The sequence below is a fragment of the Pezoporus flaviventris genome, unplaced genomic scaffold (genome assembly GCF_033815535.1).
Source record: "Pezoporus flaviventris isolate CSIRO_AGI_PZ_B2104156 unplaced genomic scaffold, CSIRO_AGI_Pfla_v1 ptg000078l, whole genome shotgun sequence".
In the NCBI taxonomy this organism is placed as follows: domain Eukaryota; kingdom Metazoa; phylum Chordata; class Aves; order Psittaciformes; family Psittacidae; genus Pezoporus; species Pezoporus flaviventris.
Window position 1 is genome coordinate 11567253 of NW_026892626.1, and position 22930 is coordinate 11590182.

At 39.9% G+C, this 22930-nt stretch overlaps 1 protein-coding gene across 2 annotated transcripts in view; it reads left to right on the forward strand.

Moving 5' to 3' along the window:
- Window positions 1-1039: 1039 nt before the first annotated feature.
- CYTH3 (cytohesin 3) overlaps window positions 1040-22930 on the forward strand; it is a 49212-nt gene continuing 27321 nt past the window's right edge. The window contains exon 1 of one of the 2 annotated variants that reach the window (XM_061474175.1): window positions 1040-1200. In XM_061474175.1, the coding sequence (XP_061330159.1) occupies window positions 1170-1200 (31 nt within the window). In that variant the 5' untranslated portion in view covers window positions 1040-1169. Of the gene's footprint in view, window positions 1201-17374; window positions 17508-22930 lie in introns of those variants that run through there. The other variant, XM_061474172.1, reaches the window with a different exon arrangement.

The window sequence follows — 22930 nt, forward strand, 5'->3', positions numbered from 1 at the left end:
AGACGGGTACTACCTAGGAAGGAAGGAAGGAAGGAAGGGAGGAAGGAAGGGAGGGAGGGAGGGAGGGAAGGAAGGAAGAGTGGCCTGTGCCAGCACACTTCTGCTTACCTTTACAGAGACTTTGAAGACTGCTGATATCCGGACTCCCATGATATGTCACTGACGATCTTTACTGAGAACTTAAGAAATCTCACAGATCCTGCAGTAAGCAGACAAATCCTTTCTGTTACCAACACAGATAACACAAACCAATACAAACCCCTGTGCTACACATGGGGAAACAGTCTCTACACAAGGCTCTTCATGACCCCTGTTGCAGTGGATGCATCCAGCACCCCTCCAGCACCAGACCGGACCCAAGAACAAGGAGAAAGCAATAATTGTAAGAAAACATGCAAAAAATCATACCCCTCAGGTCAGAGACTCGACCCACCTTGTCCGAATTCACGACGCGGCTTCAAGCCAGCTCGACCCTCGCCTTCCTGTCACCCTCTGCGCTTTGCCCCCTTCAGACCCCTCTAAAAGAGCCAGCAGCTCTGCAGACATTTTCTGGCCACCGCAGACCCCCAAGAAACAACCCCAACCGACACGAAATCCAACTGACTCGACGGCTCCCCTCAGCCCCTCCCGCTATCGCTCTCAGGCTGCTAGCCAGCCGCTGCCCCGCAGGCCAGGCTCCTCCCGCTGCCCTCGCCCCCTGCCCGCCCTGACAGTCCAGAGGGGAGTCGGCTCAGGCGCCAGAGCGCTGCCAGGCCGCACCATGCGAAACCTGCCGGGAGGGAACAACGAAAACGAGAAGCAGGAAGGCGAAAGGGAGGCAACCCCCGTCCCCGGGTCCCGCTCCGCCGACAGGGCACGGCCAGGGAGCTGCCGCCCCCTGAGGGGAGGAGGCAGCGCGGCGATGGCCAGCGACCCTGTAGCGGCGGGGAGGCTGTGCAGGCCGGCCGGGCCTGCCTTTCCCCCCCTCGCTCCTCCGCAGGTCACATGAGAGGGGCGGGCGGCTGGGCCGAGGCGGCGGGTGCCGCTGGGGCTGAGGCAGGACTGGGGCGGAGAGGGAAGGGGCAGAGCCGCGCGGCGGCGAAGGAGAAGCGTCTGCGAGGCGCCGAGTGCTGAGGCGCGGGCCTCTCTCAGCTGCGGCCGTTGCGGAGCGCGCTGCTTGCGGCCTCAACATGGACGAAGAGGGCGGCGGAGGTGGCTGCGGTGAGTGGAGGGGTTGTGCCGGGAGACGCTGCCTCTCACCTGGCCAGTGCGGGCGCGGGGAAGGCGACCGAGGCGCTCCGCTCCTGGGAAGAGGGGTTGCTGCTCGCCTGCCCGAGGCCGTGACACTCGTGGCGATTCCTCCGTGACACTCGCCGCGCCCTTCCCTCTGTGCGGAGCTGCCCGCCGTTGTTGTGTCCCCGTCCTGCCCGGCGCTGAGGGACTGTAACAGCGAGCACCGAGCAGCACCCAAGAGCGGGGGAGCGTCGTGGTGGGGCTGGCCCTGTCGCCGGCGGGCACAATGGGGGCTCTGTGCCCCGCGGCGGGCGCCCCCGCGGCCGGAAAGGGTCAGGCGGAGGTGGGGAGGGGGGAGGCGGGTTTGCTCTGGCTCGGCGGGGTTCGGACACAAAGGGGGTGACCGGGCCGGGCAGGGGTTCCCGGTGGCCCCGCCGCGGTGACAGCCCCGGGGCATCGCCGTGCTCGTGCGGGCAGTTGCTCGTCTGCTGGGAGAGGGGAAGGGGGGGAAAGAAGAGAAAGAAAGTGTGTGTCTTGTAGTGTGCGAGCAGCGAACAGAGTAATTGAGCTCTGCTAGGGCTCTGTTTGTGTGTGTCATCTTAATGGAGGCTCGGTGATAATCACGGGGTGGTTCATCCAGTTTAAACAAGGTGAACTGTTTGCAGAGGCGTTCATGTTGCCAGATACTACTTTTAGAAAATCCGACTCGCGTCTTGGGGGAGTTTCTATCCTTCATTTTAATCTCGGAGACCGGCTTGAGCACCGTCCCAGTTAAGGCGCTGCAGACGTGCAACACCCTTCCCTCCTTTAATTTATAATGTATTTTGTGAGTACGTGTGTAAAGCTGCTGCCCGAAATAACCAGTTCTTGTGTATCATCAGCGATAATGGTGGCTGTGGTGACTGAGGGGTGGCTGATCCTGCCTTGGGGCGGAGGGATTGGCTTGAGTGGACTGCCCTATATTCTCTGTGACTGTGGCGGTGGTACAGAGTGAAGTGATGAGACCGTATCTTAAATGCTAAACAGACTGCGTTTGAATGCACTGGCTGATTTCTAAATAGGTAAAGTAAGGGCTAAACCTTGTATGATTAATAGTTGCGCGGTGCTTGCTAATTCTAAATATAATTACCCAGAACTCGGAAATCAAGTGGGTGTGGTGTTTGTTTTGACAACTTGAAAAAAAAAATGCTATGATGAATCAGAAAAATTATTCTTCAAGCAGTTGTCTGGAAAAGTGGCCATTTCTCAGTAGCATTTCTGCTCATTTTGTCAGTGATAGACTGAACTCTTAAATCTGAAAAGACAAAACAAGACAGTCCTGAAAAGTTATTATTCAAAACAGTTAAATGCTGTAATTGTAAAGAGCAGAAAGCTCATTCAACTCAAAATATGTTATTTTCATAGTATTATGGACTTGCATCTGTAGTTAAGGGAGATGAACACACTTGTTGGCACTAACTCTGTGTAATATAGAACTTAATCACATGCAAGATGTAAACTAGAAGGTGGACTTATTGCTGAATCAATCTTTGATAAGGTGTTAAGCATTTCAAAGTTGGATTTTCATGGGAGGGAGAACACTCAGGACCTCGGGAAGAGACGGTTTATATTTAGCTGAAGGCTGGTTCTATAGGTGAAGCTGGATTTTTACCTAGCATGAGAGTGAAAGTATTACTTATAACCTCATATATCTCATTAATACACATATTGCTTCTGTGGGGTCAAATTACAGTACAGTTCATGTTTCTCCCTACTTGACTTCATTGTAAGACAACTATGGACTAGTAAGACAGGAAATTTTTTTGCAGTCAGTGTATTTGGTGTTTTACGTTGTAGTGTTGTTGAGTATTCATTTTTTTTCTTGAGTAGGGATCCAGTTTTCTTACGGACCGCTGTCAATTTGGAACATCAGCATTAGTTAGGTCATTTCCAGCTAATTACTTGGTATTTTGAATTGAGAGTTTGCTGTTTTGTTTTTTATTGATTTATTTTCTAACAATAGCACGTGGAAAGCATGGATTTGACAGTCAATTTTAAAATCCTTCATTGCTGCTGAGTAGTGAGGCACATGGGCTAGGAGTTTGACTAGGGCAGTACAGTGTTTTGAACCTCTGCAGGACATTTGCAATCCTCAAATCAGATGTGGGAAACTTGGAGATAAGCATATCTCTGTTCACAAGTACTTTAGGAAGTATGCAAAATTATTTGAGGACTGCACAGAAAATCACCCTAATTAGAGACTTGAACTAGACAAACATCTAAATATCTAGGACATTAAACTGTGATTCAGAAGGTAAACTGCTATTCCCAGCTCAGTTTTGCGTGCTGCCCCTGCTCTTCAGTTTAATTTGTGTCCTATGCTTCAGTTCCTGTATTTGTCAAATGGGGTCAGTTGTTCTACCACAGTGATAAAAACTGTGAATGAAAACAGAGCTGTGTAAAGGATTTATTATTTTAGAAGCACTTGATGGAAAAGAAATGTTAATTAAGAGAATTGTTCTTAGTAGCTCTTTCTGTTTTGTATGTAGAGCCCTAAATAGGGGCATGCGTTTATATTATACAATCCACTTATGTACAAGCCTCCCATTGATTTCAGCAGAGGCTCTGTGCATGGATTATTGATGTGATATGATCCGAGTCAGTTGGTGTCTGTCTCAACCTTCTTTTGTGTTCTGATTAAAATCTCTGTGGTTTACTTAAGCCAGGAAATTTTCCTCCCTCTCCTCACTTGGTTTAAACCCACATCTTTTGTGATTTGACTGGGGCTTTTCTTACATGCTTACTGTTACGTGGTGGGGGTACCACTGCACTATGATCCTCAAATTGAATAGTGCTGTTGGCAGCAGGTGCTTTGGCTATGTACTGCTAAACAGTAAGTGATCTTCTGTATAGCATAAAAAAACAGTGCTGGAAGCACAGAATAGTACTTCTCTTTATTTTTCTGCATTTGAGTCTAGTTATGCGGTAGCTTTGTAGCCTCCCAAATTCAACTCTGTGCCATTCCTCTTGGAAAAGACTGTAAGATTGAGTGCTTACCAGCTTTGTATATATGTTTGTTTTAAGCTGTCTCTATGAACAGACATGCCAAAAAGTTAAAATCCTGCTTCTACTTGACAAATAGGCCAGATTACAGCAGTAATTGTGGTATTGAGGTTTCTCTGCTGTGCCCCAAACTCTGTGCTTTATTTCTGAATTTTGAAGCTTTTTTCTGGGAAGAGAGCAGTTCAGTTGCCAAGCTCTGTTAGTAGTTGGCTGTACTTGCCAGGGATGATGCCAGGTAGAGCACTGATTCTGTTATGTAGACAGACGTTCATGAGGAACTAGGCCGAGAGACCAGATCGTCTTGCAGAGTAGTCAGAAGAATAGATTTGCTGCCAAACCAAATTTAGCAAGATGACTTCTGTTCCTTTGCAGGACAAAGCATTTATCCATTTATAGGTAAAGCTGTTAAATGTAACACACACCCCCAGATTTTTCCTAGGAAAGAAAGTTTTGAAATTGATTTAAAATAAAATATCTCACTTTTAGATATGAGCAGCCTGATCGTTTCTGTTCTTTTCATATTGCAGTTATCTTTCAAAAGTAGATGTTAAAGATAGAAGAGTGTGTGTGGCTTCCTCATGGTTATAGACATTTGCTCTGCATTTAAGACTAAATCTGCATAGTTTGTTTATAATAAAAGAAACTAATAAGAAATGTATTTTAACACAGAAGAATGTTAAATATGTTTCACTCCCTACTCATCAAAGTGGATGACTTGTACTGGTAGTTTTAAAAAGTTGTGCCAAGAAGTATTCAGTGGAGGGCTTGCAGTTCTAAATAGCATTCTAGGGAGATGCCAAGAATATAAAAATCCACCTGAGTGTTAGACTAGCCACATAGATTGATTCTAAGGAAGGAAAAAGAGCAGATACAGAATAGGAACACAAAAAACTAAATGACAGAAATATAACTTTTATCAGACAGTAGAGCTTCATGCTGCCTCTTATTGCTAAATAAAATACTTCTTCATGCTAAACTAATCTCGTATTTGTATAGATTACCTGTCAGCTCACTAGTATCTCAACCTTTAGTTCCCAAGCAGTTTAATCTGTTATCATGTTAATAAAAAAATGCCATAATAAAATATTAATAATTGTGAATATTAGTTGTTCTGGTGAAATCAGAAAATGGGCTTGTTAATGGCAGTAACGCATTAAGGTTTTTTTTTTGCCTAATGTTCAATATTTTTAGCTTGATGTGGAAGAAAACATGAAATTTTTGCTGATACAATTTCCAGAGGTTGTCAGTCGCCAAACTTGATGTTTTCTTATATAATGGTATTTGGTGACTTGGGCTCAGCAACTAAGTATGCCATGGGTTTAGGGGAGCATTGCTGCTATAACATAACATCTCTGTTATAGAATGAAAGCTGTAGGATTTACTCACAGGAAGAGAGTGCACTTTGCAGAATAATGTCTAGGAATAACAGTAATAGCCATGTGAAAGTAGACTCCCCATGTGCTACTGTTATCAAGTGGATATTGCAATCTTTTAATATCACTGAGGTTATAAGAGCTTTTACCAGTTGAGCAGCTGCAGATAATGAAGCAACACGCTGTTTTCAGGGTAGTCTGCAGTTCACATCAAATTTATCAGTCTCATCATATTTTTTGCCTCCCCTCCTTTCTTTATAGGATTTTTAACACTTTTTGAAGGCAAGACAAATGAAACACGTGGCTTTCCTCTGGTTTCTTCTGCTTGCCATTTGTTTTTGTCCTTTAAGTCTCTCTTCCTAGTACAACAGAAACTTTTTAAAAGCTTTAAACTGTTTTGCTTATACTGTAGCTGCATCTTACCTGCTTCTATCTTTTATCCCTTCTTTTCCCTCCCAGTGTAAACATGCTTTAGGCTTTTCTTTTCTTTTCACACCCTGTCTTTGACCCCATTTACTTTTTGAACTACCACTACCACTCCATTTCCTTTTCGTGTTCAAAGTCATTGAAAGAGCTGCTTGTAGTCACTGTCTGAAGAGTATCTCTTCCAGGTTCGTCTTGGGTCCTTTCCGCACTTGTCCTGACCCCTTGTACTCAGTACATTCTCTTCCTCTTCTTTGTCCTGCCAGCTGCCTCTAGTACTGTTTACTATACTTTTTGAAATCTTGCTCTTTTTTGGCTTCTTTGACTGCTCTCACCTTGTTCCTTTCCTATCTTGTTAATTCTTTTTCATTTGGAAGATAATATGTCTGCTTCCAACTTTTTTTTTGGTGAAGATTTACAGGACCCTGTGCTTGATTTTATGCTCTCTTCTCTATATCTTGTTTCTGGATAATCAGATTTGCAAATAAAAATGGAACTATCATATTTAAACTGATGACTCGCGGGATATACTGTGTGCTCTATATCCAGTACCATCTGTCCAGCTGACATGTTGGCTTGTTTGATATCTTAAGATTGTGTAATTGTCATCTTAAGTTTAATGAGTCTAAATCAGAGCTCTTAATGTTGTTTCCACCCACTTCCTGTGTTTTTTTTTGGTGTCTGTGGATGCTAACATCCCAAGTGGCTATTGACAAGTAAAGAGAGAAACGTTCTAATTTACTCTTTCTCAAAAAATAGTCTCTATAAAAGTTATAATAAAAATGGCAGTAAATGGAACACTTTTGCAATCTCAAACTTATGAAATAAATTACATTCTCCTATGCAATATTCATTTTCCTGTTTGAACACACATATAGACTAAATATGTTTATGGGATGACATATGACATTTTCTGTAGGCTTCTGCATTGGACTAGCCAGCATGCAGGATAGTGTTTTGTGACAACTGAGTGAATCTATATGAATTTTCCCCTCCTTTTTAAAGTAAAGTGCTAATTAATGATGTCCGCTTCATTTTGTCTCCTTATAGTTAATGAGTACTTAAGCACGTACGGAAGAATTGCACTTAGTGAAAAGTTTGGACATATTGACTGTGTGCTTCATTCACAGAGGATAAAAATAGGTACTTGACATCTGGTTTATTAGAAAAACCTGTCAATTTATAGAATTGTAAGGCAGAAAGGAAAGATTTCTGACTCCTTCACTGTCCATTCTTTTGAAGCAAAATGTTGTAGAGGAAAGGTACGTGACTTAGGTAGTAAAGCATATTTAATTATGCCATTTGTATAAATTTAACATCTAGCAAATTGTTTTTAATTGCATATGACTTCCTTCTTTTAATTCCAACAATTTCATGGGAAAACATAGTATTGCAAATTTTTTGGACAACAGTATTTCCTCTTAGTGGGATAGACACACAAAATCCACTAGAAAACCATGTGTTTTGTGGTCCTCTGAGATTTGCCTGGAGGAGGAAATGGCTTGACCTATTTGGTTGCTATGAACTAAAAACATTCTTGTTCTCTTTTTCTTCTTGTGAACATCTGTGTCACATTTATTTCATTACTTTCTGAGGTTCTTGAAACCCATTATTTAGTAATACAAAGTTTTACTTAAGGAAAATAAAGTGATGCATAGCTGCCTCCACAATTACATCGAACTTCTGATACCTGCTTATACATGGGTATGATAAAAGTGGGTAGATTTCACAATAGAGATGACATGTTAAAAGGCAAATACAAACATTATCTACTATTTCCTGGGAAAAAGTGTTTGACATATTCAGTCTTACGGAGTTAACAGGAAATGTTGTGTGCTAGAACCTTGTGAAATCTAAATCAGAATCTCATCTAGGATGTGGAGTACAGGTTGGGCTTCTTGGTGTGGTTTTACTAATTGGCCTCATTTTCAGATGTTCTGTTTAGAATAAAAAGAAATAGTTACCTTATGCTATTATATGCAAGGTGATACTGTTATTTAGCAACCCAATGGAAATTGTACCAGCAAGGATAGATTTTGCTGGAAGACTGTTAACTTCTGAATTCCAATAATTCTAATGAATTCCATAAGAAAATTCTTCAAAAGAATAAAAGATCAGTTCATTTGTGAAAGTGAAATCTGAATTCAGCTCTGCCTTTTGCTATCACATCTAAGGGCTCACTTGGATTTTAAGGAACTGCCTCTGTTCTTTGCAGATGCGGGTCCTTAATACAAAAGGAGAAAGTTGTTGATTTTTTAGATGAAACTCCTTGAGTTTCTTAACAAAACAAAAAAGCTGTGTGAGAATGATTAACCGCAGATCTGTCACTGAGGGTATGGAGAGGGTTCAACAATAACTGTGGGAATTAATTTTAGTGGCTTTTCTACCCAGCTACAGGTTCTCACGCAGCTTGTAGGAATACCTACTCCTCAGTCAAATTATATTGAAATTGGGTACTTTTTGAAATAGGCATACTTTGGAAGGAGGAGTTGATGGGTAGGAAAAGAAATATGTCCAGTCTCTGTTGTACTCACTCTCATTCTCACACACATGCATGCACAAAAGAAGGCTGAAAAAATTGGCATCTGCAAGTAAGGGAACGGCCTCTTACTGTTTTATCTGAGAGGAACTGTGAGATGTAATCATTTAATGAGTCACCTCTGCGTTTTTATACAACCGCCTTGTTAATAACTTCTCACATGGAGATGTGTGGTGTGGGTTTTATCTATTTATATTTTTTACTATCTGATTCATATTGCAAAATACCAGGTTGTTTTCTTGTTTAATTTTAAGTATTCAAGAGTCTTTATTTGCTGTTACATTTTTGCTTTCATGTACTGTAGATAATCATGTTCCTTAAGATCCTTGTTTGGTTCATAAACAGTGTTGTCTGTAGGGTTAAATTTGGACATAAACAGATCCTTTTGCCTTAATACAGGAGACGGGTAGTTGTCAAAAGGGACATTCGTAATTGCATTGGACATTATAAGGTAAAGAATTATGGTTACTTGAAGCAGTATTTCTTAACATTCAGTAGTCAGATTCCCAAATAGGTTTTTTTTCTTGCTCATGTAAGTTTGGATTAATGAACTTCCTGCCTAGTCATTCTAATACACAAAGGAGGAATTTTCCCACCAGGCTGTGTACTCTCTCTGAGCACAACTTTGACCACTTGCAGATGCAGTTTTTGAATTTGTAAAGCTGCTGCATGTTTCTATTTCAGTATTTTATACCTGGCCAGCTAGGGGATGTGGAGCAGAGTTTTCCCAGAAAGTTGAGGTTAAAGTGGCTGCAAGAAGAGATGGTGGTGCTGTTGTGGAGAAACTGTTGGGAAGAACCTTTCAAGTAAATGTGTTCTCTGACAATGAAACTCCTAATGTGTACAAGCTAGGGGCTTGGTCCTTCATAGGACTGTTCTGAGTCCTTCTTGAGAAGACCAAATGGGCCTAACCCCTTTCTTGTACCTATAAAGTGCTCAGCTGTTTCTGATTGCCTCTCACAGGAGCTACTGTGTACAAACTGTGCAGGCTGATGAGCCATTATAATAGATATATGGACTTTATTTCGTGGGGTAGGTGAATGTGCATCTATATATTATTTTGTCATTCTCCCTTTATTCTTTTCTTATTTTTGGTTCTAATTTTTAAAATGTCGTGTGGTGTTTTTTGTTTGTTTTTTTTTTTTGTTAGTTTGTTTTAACTGAAAGGATTCTGCTTGGGATTCACCCAAAACAAACAATATTTCAGGAGCATACCTTCGAGAGCCTTTATCAGGTTGAAGTAATCTTTGGTTTAGTCTTGCATTTTAAAACTTGCATTTAAAATTGTTAGGTTAGCTATAAGGAAGATAGATATAAAGAAGAAGGTCTTTACTGTGAGGGTGGTGAGTCACTGGATTAAGTTGCCAAAAGAAGTGGTAAATTCTCCATCCCTGGCAGTGTTCAATGGCAGGTTGGGCAGAGCCTTTGGTGACATGGTCCAGTGTGAGGCATCCCTGCCCATGGCAGGGGGTTTGGAAATAGATGATCTTAAGGTCCTTTCTAACCCTCACTATTATATGATTCTGTGGCAATTCTATGTTAATTGGGGAAAACTCATTCTGCATGTGGTATCAGTCACATAAATGCATAAATGGGTGGTCTCTATTATGGAAGCGTATGTTTATAGTCTGAAAAGTAACTTTTCAACATAGCTTTATTTTTATCTAACTTGCTTTTCCACAAGTCAGTTTTGACCTAGTGTACCACTTTTATTTATTAAAATTGTTATATCACGTACTTGCAACATTTTTAGGCAGCATCCAACATTTATCTAGGGGCAAGGAGAATATCTGTGCTTGTTTTCCCACCATTTCTTATCGTTTGTGCTGCTATTCCTGAATTGCAGTTTGTATAGATGCTGTTTCCTACTAAGTGGAAGTTTAACTGGTAGCCAAGGTTAGAGGCAAAGTATAGAGAAATGGCTGTTGTGTCAAGGAAAATGTTTGCAGTCACAGAAGGGAGATACTAAAAGGTTTCAGGTATGTGTTTAGTTTGTTCCTTGTATAGGTGTTGCTGATGAATTCTGTAATCTGGGAATCTCAGGTAGGGTTTTGAACCTATCTCCTATGTATTAAATGAGGTCAGCCTTTCTAGGCAGCTTGTGACATTTCAGTTTGTTGTAGATGTTTTAGCAAGGACAGATAAATGGTGCATATGAAGTTGATTATTTTTTGGCCCTAGGAAGTGGATTTTTGTGCATTAAATATAGTAACTTTCTTGTTTTTAATATCTGGGAGGAAGCTTCCCAACTCCCAGTGATTATTTTTTGTTGTTGTTTTAAATCAAAATACGTGTAACTCTCTTCATTCTCATTTTGTGCGATGTAAGTTGGAAAGACTTCAGTGTTTAGTCTTGGTCTTGTACCAATAAATGACACAGTATCACATGAATGTTTTAGAAGATTAGGTGATATGTTAAAAGAGCAAACATTGAAAGAAGACTAGTTTAAGGCCTTCCAATGTGACTTCTAATATTCAAGGTAAAGACAGTGTAAGTTGTTACTGTTCTCTTGCTGAAAACTTCCCTTTTGTATCTTCTACCTGTGTTGTAGGCCTGAAAAAGTAATGTGTTATGAAGGGGAAAGGTTGGGTGAAATTGGTAACTCAAATTAAATACAAATAAGTTTATGGAGCCTGTGGGTGGGTGGACTTGGCATATACAACCACTGTGGTATGTTAGACTTGAAAGACCATATGGAGTTGATTATTTTCTGGCATTTTGTAGTAAAGGTTTTTGAAGAGGATTATTATTTTTTTTTAATTTTTTTTTTTTTTAGAAGAGGGGTAAAAAATAGTAAGACTAACTTCAGTTTGCATCAAGTAGTAAAATAGCTTGTAGTAGCATATGGAAAACCAATTTGTTCAAAGGTAAGCTGCTAAAAGAAGTTATCCTACTGTTTTCCTATTGGCTCTCCTGTTTTCTGAAGGCAGCCAAAGATCCTGTGCAGCTGGGAGTAATACAGGATCCAGCTGTAGCTTTTTTTATTGTTGTTCAGATGTCCGGTGATGGTCGAATCTGAGTTATTGTGTGGAAATTCAGTAAAGGAAAAGGGTAGGGTGGGAAAAAAGTGACTCTCTATAAAAATATTCCAGTAAAAGCAACAGGAACTAGGAGTATCCATTTCAGAACTCTGCCATAAATCCCATCCTGAAATACTTAAAACGCCTTCAGATTTTGCTGTAGACTTTAAGTCATCTCAGAGTTCTTGGTTTATTTTTTAAACAGAAATGAAGTTAGCTTATTGAAGTGGGAAGGTGGCTATTCTTTTAGGTTACTTATGGAAGAAGATACCAGTTTCTCATTTGCAGGATGAGGTTTTAGTTAAAACAAAATTCTTTACTCTTTTTAAGTAATGTTACACTATGTAATGCCAGAGTGTGAGTATATCAAACTGATTTGTGCTGTGTTTTACTCGTCTTTGTTTTGCAAAGTCGGAGTATGTAAGGAGGGGAGAAGCCTAATATTTTCCTGGAGAGTTTGGTTTACCTTTGGTGTATTTGGTGCTTCCAACTCTGTAGACAGTGCCTTGGTGCGAGATTAAATGAAATAAGTGAGCAATATAGCAGGTATATGGAACGGTGAGAATACTTCATGATGATCAAAATAATGCATCCTTTTTTCTTTCAAAACAGTTGTTTTTCCTCATTGTTAAAAAGGTCATATTTCTGAAGTTTCTGTATAATTGTAGCCAGTCATCCTGTTTCCTAGTTATTTGTGACTAGGGATGCCGGTGTAGAAATGCATTGTCCTTTAGGTATCTGCTTCCTTTCCATATTTTCCTTCTGAATTTAACTTACTGGTGGAGTCCAAGTGGCTACCTGTATTTCAGAATTCTTGTACTATTACGCTGAGTCTTTAATTTTGGATGTTGTTGCTCAATCAGTTTGTAATTATGCTAGTCTAATTTAATAAGCTTAACAATAGTATACAAATTGTAAGTCCTAATTGACTGGAAGAGCTAGCTTGAAATACAAGGAGTTATTTCCATTACTCGTGAATTATACTCCAGTCTAACTACTGTTTCCAGCATAATCCTGGATAGTATTAGTGCATTCCTTTCCATGTGCCTTAATTGGTTGTCAATAGCAATTTTTTTATTGGGAGGGAATAAAAAAGGAGCAGGATCTGTGGTTGGTCTGTTGACTGCTGGACAGCCTGGCATTTTTTCCTACAGTGGTATAAGATAACAGCAACAACAGTTTATTTTCCTTCCTGAGCTAGTAGGAACTGCTCTGTGCCATCAAAGGGGAAGTAAAATGCGGACAAAACACTGTGCTTTGAAGGTGAAATACTTCCAACAAAAAACTATTGCAATGCAAAAATATCTATGATGTCCACATAGCAGTGTAAAATCGTTTTTGGAGTTCTTAAACGTGATCACTGATACTGATTGTAATAATGAGATTTTGGTTCAGTGGCAGGACTGCTGCAGTCTATGGATGAGTGACAATAGCAGTTGATACTATTTGCATGGTGACTGAATTCACACTGTTCAGTGTGTTTTGTAAATCTGCGGCTTTTTTTTTAATTGGCATGTATTCCTTTTTCTGTTTAAGCAAATGATGACACTTACTTTGTTCTATTACTGCATCGGGTGATGTATGTGGTGGCTATATTTGAGCTTTAGTCAGATTGTTTTCCAAAGACTCTTGTAGTTTATCTTCTTTGTATTTAAAATTATTACAAGGCAAATAATTTGCTTTCCCTCTTTTTTTTTTTTTTTAACATTGCAGTGATTAAATAAGCACTGCTACTTAATTTTATCCTTGATTTGCAAGAATGGTAATCAAAATGATTTTCTCCAGGTTTTTCAGGATCATGATCTTTATTTGAATTGTGAAGAGCCTAAAGGAATCTCTTTTGGTTTAATTGTTTTCTTGAAGCACAGGTCAACTTACAGTGCATTTTGCTAAACTGGTTGTATGTAGACTCTGCCAATGTCAAAGACCATTGAAATACAGCAACTAGAACAAGAAACCTTGCTTACAGATTTGGTTTGAGATGTTTTGTTTGTATTCATGATGTATTATAAATAAGGTCAGAAAATATTCATGGCCTGAGAATAAAATCTGCCACCTGAATTGAAGAAAGTGGTATGATAATGTCTTTCATCTTTGAGAGACACAACACTGCATTTCAACTGTTAGTGCATTGTATTTTTCTCTGTAGCTCATGTGGACTTAGATGTTTTTCTAATGTGATGGGAGAACATCAGAAGGTCCTTCTCATATTTGAGGAATAATAGTATGACAATTCTAGCAAAGTTTTGGCTTTTCAGTTCTTCATTTTACATTTTGAAGAAAGGGTTTCCTGCTGAAGAAACACATGTTAGCCTGCTAGCATTTTCCTGTATTTGAATTGTGAACAGTCAAATGACTCAAAAGAATTTATGTTACAGTAGATACAGGGTTTTAACCTAGAATATGGCATACAATAAATCTATTCAACTAATCAGTCTGCTTCCTTTCCCTTCCACCCCCTTGCAGCTGAAAGTTCATCAGTTTCTGCTACTTTATCTAGCTTCCTCTTGAGACTTTCTGGAATAGAGTTAACAGTGGTAGCAGGCATTAATGAACAATGTTGTGATTATATTCTGTGGGTCTGTCTAAGTTGTCGTTTTTCCATTGCTAATAATTCTCATGGAAACTACGTCAGTCTATTTAATATGAGCACATTATGCGTGCCATGCAGAGCTGCATGTTGTAGTGTTTAGTGAAAGCATGTACATCATCATTAAATCAGTAGAAAGTATTTTTTAGATTTCATCAGTGACCAATCTGGCCATTTTCCATTTGAAATGGAAAATTTATGGTAAGATTTTCTGTTCATAACTTCTTAGCTGGAATAATGCAGGATGGGTGGACTTCCACTGATAGTTTGAAATAATTATACTTCGAGGTTCTTTGGTGTATGATAAGATGTAATATGGCCAGAAAGATGCTGAGAGGACTGGAGCACCTCTCCTGTGAAGACAGGCTGAGAAGGCTGGACCTCAGCCTGAAGAAGAGAAGGCTCTGGGGAGACCTTAGAGCAGCTTCCAGTGCCTAAAGGGGCTAAAAGAAAGCTGAAGAGGGACTTTTTACAAGGACAGGTAGTGCTAGGACAGAGGGGGATGGCTTTAAACTGACAAAGGGGAGACTTAGATTGGATGTTAGGAAAAAAATATTCATTATGAGGGTGGTAAGGCCCTGGCACAGGTTGCCTAGAGCAGCTGTAGTTGCCCCTTCCCTGGCAGTGTTCAAGGCCAGCTTGGAAAGGGTTTGGAGCAACCTGGTCTAGTGGGAGGTGTTCCTGCCTGTGGCAGGAGGTTGAAACTGGATGATCTTCAAGGTCTCTTCCAACCCAAACCATTCTATAAGGTACAACTGTGGAAGAATTCAGGAAAAATAAAAATTAGTTGCTTTCATTTGTCTTAACCTTTGTAATCTTTCATGATAAAATATTTGTCATAGCTAATGACATCTAACAGCCTGATTAAAAACTTGTAGAGCAGTGATTATTGTTGGCCTTTTTTCTTAAAGGATCAAAATACAACCTTTCAGAACTTTCTGGACATGAGATACTGGCTGAACATTTGCAGCTTCAGTTGGTATGGTACTTGGGTGTTCTGATTGAATTTCAAATACTTCAGCAAAGTTTTGAGATCAAATTTATTAAGACATTGAAGAGATGGTAGGACAGGTTCTGTAAGTGAAGAACCTTGGAGAAATAGTTTGTGCAGAATCTTGAAGTGGACTGTAGATTGGCCTGTCTTAGATGTATGCTGTCAGGATTGTTGGTGGCAAAAATCTATGCTTAATAATGTCATTACTTCTGTTACCAACTGTTTTTCCTAGTGGACAGAAATACTTAATTAAGAGTTTATTTGTGAATGGTATTGTGCAGATGTTATGTGCTCATTGCTGTGCTGTCCATGTTTGTGAAATATGGAAGAAACTCTAAACTGCATTAGCAAGTTTTCTCACTAATTGCATGAGCTGTGTCGTCAGAATTGCAGACACTGTTGCTACAGACTGCTTAACAGAAGTTACAGCTTGGTGTTTCTGGTTGCCCTAAAGCAAATTTGATTGCAGATATGTTAATACGAGTCAGGTATTTTCAGCCTTACACAAAGTTTGTATAGTTAAAGCTCATGCCAGGTGGAGCAGTACTCTGAATAAGAGACTTACCTCTCTGGAAATGTGCTTAGAAGAGGCTACATTTAATCACATTGACTATGAAGCTGGTATCTGTGGGTAAAAGCTAATTACTTTCTGTAGGTTTTATTAATTTAGGAAGTGGTATCTTTTATTGTTACCTTCTATGTCATGTTGTGGGATAGCAGAACTAAAGCATTTGGTCCCATTCAATTGTTTTCCAGTCAACAAAAATGTTTCCTATTTGAGCATGGCAGGATGAAGTGGAAATCTGAGAAAGAACGTTTATTAATAGGAGCAGCAGGAGCTGGTGGATTTAAAAAGAGGTTGAGGGTCAAATGCCAGTTGCTTAAAGTTTTTAAATCTCTATTCGTTTTCAGGGAAAATTATGAATTTTATATGCTCTTAATCAGAGACATCGAGAGTAATAAACTAAACTGCTATGGTCTTTGAAGTTGTAGGGGTATGATTTTTTTTCTTGTTAAGTACTTAGCTTAAAATGATTAAATTATTTGAAAGTAAAATGTTCATATTATTTTTCACTGATCTCTGGAAGGAATGCAGTGATTTTGCCAGTATTGGGCAGAAGACAACAGCTTAGAAAGGGCAGCAGACCTGGCTGAAACTGTTAGGGAAAATTTAAATGGGAAGAATGTATTTATTTAAGCGAGGTTTTGATCAGAATGCTGGAAGATCTGCTTGGAGTATGAAAAAACCTTTCTGTAACATGGAGCTTATGCCTGTACTTATCAGGATTCTAGCATTGCTGAATGTGCTCTATTTTGGAAGTATGGTAAACCAGATTTGGTATGAACTGCTGATGGTCTTTTGCCAAGCAAAGAACAGGAGACCAGGGGTTTGATGTTACAGTAAGTGGAGCCATCCAGCAAACTTCTTGTCAGTGGACCAGATAAAAAGCTTTTATGTCTGGATTAGTGACCTGTCAACCTAATTGTTTCATGGTGTGATAGCAACCCGACAGTTCACAACAGTTAGTTGTACTCTTTTCTGAGTAATCTGAAAATGCTTTACCATCTTATACTAAGTCTTATGATTCCTTCACTAACAGATCTATGAATAAATTCCTGACTTCTCTTAGTGCCATTGTAGGCCACAGGGCACATGGCCAATGGGCCTGTTGAGGTAATAGCAAGAAGCTGGAGCAATTCAAGCCTAAGATGGCCAAGAAGAAAATATTGTACTACCTGTAGTGCATTTCTCTCCATGTACTGCAGCTCAGTGTTTTCCATAGCAGGTATCAGGGTTACTTTTTTGGAGGAGACTGCAGGATTGCTGAAAACTTAACACGAAATTAGGCCTCACATTGTGCACAATGTTATACATCCTGGAATTTGTCTGGTTTGGGGGGAAAGTAATTGCTACTTGAGCAGTTATTTGATGAGTGAGCAGTCCCGTATGGCACTCTATACCTGCCTTTTGGAGGCAGTCTTTCAAGTCCAGCAGTTGCTCCACCACTTTCAGTGTGCGTATCTTGGAAAATGAATAAATAGAAAGCTTCTGCAATAAATACTGCTTCTGAAATTTAACTCCGGGGCTGTGTCAGGCAGGGATGATGGAAAGGAAAAGATGAACTTTGCCTTGCTTTTTCTGAAAATTGGATTTGTGTGCTTTAGAAACTGCCAGCAATCCTGCGTAACTGGCTAATGTGCTCCACTAATGAGCAAAGTACAGCAAGCAGCTCCCTTCTTGCCAAGAGTAGATGTTACTGGAAATGTGTAACAGAAAGACTGTCTGAACCCCAACTGTTATGCTGGGAACACAGTAGGTCTGATGAGCTGTGCCTGGATCTTGAGCAGGATTTGAGGGTACTGCTGGCGGGCAGTTGCAGGGGCTGAGCTCTGGGACCCCCCTGCAGCTGCTCAGTGACATTCCTGTCAATTTTCCATGCTGCTACTTGAAATGGATCTGACAGGAATGTCTGCTACTATTCTGGTGTGTTTGCTTTTCAAGTATTTTTTTCCAGGGTCTATCCTAGGAAAAAATGTAGGTGCTGGCCAGCCAACCATTTCCTCTTCCCAGAAACTGGGGTACTGTGGGAAATGAAGCCATTTTGTAAGGGCAAAGCTGAAACATATTGCTACAATTTGATTTTATTTTCTTCTCATAACATTTCAAAAGCTGAGGGGAACAACATGTTCTTGTTTGCATCTTCCTTTTCTGAGAGTTGAAATGATCTCTGCTTTCAGGAGTTGTCCCATTCTTGGTCCAGATGCTTAGATCCTGGAGCTGAAAGCAGTCCAGATTGGCAGCAGGACATCTGTGGTTAGTCCTGTTGTTCATAAGGACTAGTGGGAGTTGTGTGCCAGCGGGAGATGCAGTATCACTGGTTTCCTTTTCATCCACACATATCCCTTGGGATTGTTGGGGAGAGTGAGTGTCCTGACCTAGTTGACAAGGAAAAGGAGTCAATGGAGGGGGATTTGCTTAGTAGTTTAAATGTTAGTTTAAATGTTGCCTCGTACTCAGCAAAGTTGCTAGAAATCATCCCAAACCCTCTGAAGTGAACACAGAGCCTAATCCTGGTCAGTAGTAACAATAGTTCAAGCAGTTCAGCTTCTCTGTCCATATGAGTTTCCACTTTTTTGACCTGTTTTCCACCAGCAGTGTGCTGATAGCTCTCCCATGCTGGTCAGCTTTGGAGTACATACAGGACTACTTTTGTTCCCTTAGAGGAGAGCAACTTCAGTGGCATTGGTGGGCTGCAGGTAGTCCAGTGTTAACCATTTCCTATTTTACATGAAAATGGAATGTTGTATAACTCACAAAGGTGGATATTCTTTGCTAATTTTCTGATCTGGATTTCAACTAGATAATGGCTTGATATTATATAGTTTAATGTGAGTCTATGGAAGACTTAGTGGAAATCTGCTAAAGCTTGCTTACCTGAAGTTTGTAATTCTGCAGTTGGTTAAAGCAGGTTTTAAAGTGGTTTTTAATTGCTGTCAGCATTGCCTGTATGATCGGCTCCATCAGAAGTTAACTGTGCTGTCGTAGAAACCAGTCATGGATCCATCCAGTCCCTTTCCATCCCATTCTTTGTATAATTCTATGTAGTAATACACTACACTTTTATTGAGGAGGAAAATAATACAAATTAAAAGGCACATGATGCTTCTGTTTAATGGCTTAAAAGATCTTACTCTTGGAAAGCAGCTACACTTCCTAATATTTCAGAATTTTCCCTTCCTGCCACAAACAAGCAAAATCCACTGCTCTTTTGCTGCCCTTTGCACTGTAATGAATGAAGGGTTTCAATTAAACATGTCATATCTTAATATGTCACTTAGCCATGCTGTGCATACTTGGCATGGTGATCTGTTCCTTTCACCTTGTATGTAATGCAGGGGCATGGGGGAACCCTGGTTTCCTTCCCAAGACTCCCACTTAAGAGTGGCTGTTCTGCACTGCAAGTGGATGCATTGTATGCTGTCAACCCATGGTCTCTACAGGCATTATAAATGCATCACAGCATTATAAATACAAGCTTATAAAACAGCAAGACAGTGAAAGTCTGTGCATCTTTACTGATGGTGCTTAGCACTGTGAAATATCACATTCATCCCACATTACTCCGATGTTACTGTTTTCCCTACTGAAAGAGGGCTATGATGATTAGATGATAGTTTGACAGTGTATAGCTGGAACACTGTAATCAGAATGGTGGTTCATCAGATTCTTGAACAGTGATTGGTAACTGGTGCTAATGAAGGCACATGTTATCTTGGATAGTATTTCCTGCATCTGTGCTAATCTGTTCATACCCCTCTCCAAAATGCCTACCACTACAGTGTGCCCAATATTTCCCTTTATAAGTTCCATGTTAGCTAGCATAATTTTTTTCTGCACTTCTTAAATATGCATGGGCATGCATATTTTAACGCTTTATATTATTAATGAAAGTATTAATGTATTTGGGTAGGAGACTTAGAATGCTAAGTTAAACTCTGCTTTCTTTTCATATTCAGTAATTTGTATTTACATATTTTAGACAGAAAAGTTGGCCTAGAAGCATCTTCTGATCTTGAAGCAAGAATAGAGTGACTTCAAAAGAAAAATGCTTCTAAAGGGAAATCCGCACATATCTATTTTTAATATCAGGTTGAACTACTTTTAGGATTTAAAGAATACAGCCTGTAAAGGTGGGGGTTTGGGGCTGAGCTAAGCTGGTTTTAGCACTGGCTGACATCGAGGGAGTTGCTGTCCCCTGTACTCCCTGCTGCCAGTGTTTTCTCTTGCATTGGCTTGGGCGATTCTGTGGTCCTTCAGTGAAACCATTTGGCCTGCTAAATGGAGAAAAAACAAGCCCAGAAAAAAAAGGGATCCAGGCAGGATTATATATCCAGGACCAGCAAGTGGCAAAGTGATGCAGGAACATACAGGAACCAGTACCAACTTGCTAGCTGTGAAATCTTGCTCAGAGCTAGTCCCTGTGTGGTTTTTCTTCTTTCTCCTAAAGTGATGCACCTTTATGTGCTTAAAGGTGGTTCTTTTACTTTGTTGTTGCAAAACACGTGGTTTCCTAATGGAAATACACCAGAGTGATGAAATAAGATACATTATTGAATATAGGATGTAAAGGAGGTAAATATAATGTATTAGTAGTCTTCAGTACTGCCTGTTCATAACAGAGCATGGACAGTAAAAAAGAAATACTCAATAACTTAAACACACACTGCTTTCAAATGGCAAATATCTGTGTCAATGGTGTAATTAGGAACTAAAAATCAAGGTGTGTGTCTCTCCAGCTCTTTCTATTGGCAAATCTATGTAGCTAGGTAAAGATGTAAAGATTTGAAAGTTGTTGTAAGGTACCTATTTGTGCTTCAGTGCCATTAAGAAGGGCAACTAATAGCTAGCAGCAAGGGTTAGCAGCTCATGCAAGAGCTATGAAAAGCCTTTATACCCTCTTCTTCCACTTCACAGCTGTTGTTGCTCATGTTATCTACATGCAGTTTGTAAAGGTACGTGTGCCTCAGTTGTTTGCTGCAAAATCCTGGTCCATCAAGTTCAAGAAATGCGTTTACTGTGGTTTGTACTTTATAGACAGAAGCATATTTGCAGCAATGGCAAGCTTTGCCTGGCAAGGCAGCACTCTTCTGTGTGTGACAGCTGAAACTAAATGGGTTTTGGTAAAATGTGTATTGGATTTTTTTTTTTTTTTCCCTTTTTTAACTTGATACCAGTTCTTACGTGGACCCTGATTTCATTCAATTTTGGAACTACCTACTTTCTGCTTGACTAGGCATCTTGGCACTAATTAAATTATATATAGCTATTTCTGAGCAGGACAGAAACAATCTTACCTAACTTGAAGTAATTCTTGTGGATTATAATAAATGCTGTTTGTTTTTTTACAAGAGATTATTTCACACTTGGCAATGCAGTTACTCTGCTGTCTCTTTTGTATAGAGTAAAAATGTATTCCATATTTCCAATTTTTTTATGCTTTTGTTTGTTCTTTCAAGAACACCTGGATGTGAATCACTGATATCATTAAACCTACCTTACAGTACAAGTAAAGAAAAAAAATCCTAAAGATTTACTGGGTCATGTCACAGGGAAACAGTTTCCCCTAAATTCCTGAAAACATATTTTCATGTAGTAATAGGATTAATACTATTAGGGATCCTCCCCAGCCATATTATTAGAAGCCCAAAAGGACAATATCTTAACAATAACTTGCCTGTAAAGTATGTCCTTATCCTAGAGTGGAAAAATATTTGCAGGACTGTCTTGTGATGGTGTGATTTCCAGCAGCTAAACAATAACAACAATGCATGCGAGTCTGAGGTTCTCTTCTGGGTTTGGCCACTAATGTGTTTTCTGCCCACAGTGTCCCTTGTGACTGAAAGCTCTCAGAATAACTCTGTGAGCCATGGACTCGGCCATAAATTCCTCATACCACTGACTGCTCTTTTTCTGTATGTGAAAGGATGCTGTGTACAGGATTATTTGTCCTCTTAATGGAAGTGTGATTGCTCCTGTGTTAGAACATGATCAGCAGTGACTAAGTAGCAAAGATGAGTGCAGAAGGGTAGTTAAAAGAAGGAAGCAATCATATGCAACTAGTTTTACTGATTGGATTTAATGCAGCTATAGTTTGATTTTGCACTGTTCAAGAGGATGTCCTCCTACAAAAACTTCTGTGGAATTTTTAGTAGTCACAAGTGGTCACAGCTTTGTTTATACATCTCATCTGAAAGCTGGAAAATGTTCCTATAATTAAGTTGAAAAAAAAAAGGGAGCATGTAGGGGGAAAGAAAGAGGGAATAGCCTGAGAATATCCTTTGAGAAAAATGTCCTGAGACAATCAGATTTGTTCTGAGATGAATGTGTATTATTTTAAAGGCTAGAAGAAACATGTCTACCCATTCGGTGTATGGGTGAGGATAGGTTTGTTTAGTTTTCAGCCTTGCGATGTGTAAATATCTTTACACTTGCAAGATATTTCAATTGCAGCAAAATTAAATTCAGTCAAATTGATCTTTGCTTGGAATGGGAATACTTGAGACCACCAATTTTGGGCTGACACACAAGAAGGAAAATATCTGTATGAAACCAGAAAGTTAATTGAGCAGTAGGAGTTAGGGAGTTGTGTTGCTTCATAAGTGGAGTAACAGAATTAGTATTTTGTCTATCATTAGATATTGTAGATGATTACCTTCTGCTGGCTGTGGGTTATTTTACCGTGTCCTCCTGGGAGACTGAACTCCGACGTCAACTGAAGTGGTGGAGTGAAGTGGCTTTTCTTTACACCTTGACGGGTGACTGCTGATCCAAAGGCTAGTAAGAAAAAAAAAGGCAGTAGTTTTGGTCCATATAATACCATTCAAGAGGTAGAAAGGATTTAATTTTCACTGCTGAAAATGATTGATGTATATGGGGTAAGAACTTGGAAATGATTAGATTTTTGTCCCTTATTATGTGTGTTCCTAATTTTTACTAACCTGTGTGACTTTCTTTGCAAGTTGGTCTGTTGCAGTTCTTTCTCAATTTGGAAAAGGCCTTTATTTTTTTTTGGTGCCTGCTTGTTCAAAAATGCTTCTTGTGTCTTTGTAAATGTCAGAGTTGTGGACTGATGCTATTGTTTGGATACTGTACTTGGGTTGTCAGCAGTGGAAAATTGTTTAACATGTTTAATGGTTTAAAGTGACAACACGACTGCAAAGCAGTACACCAATTTC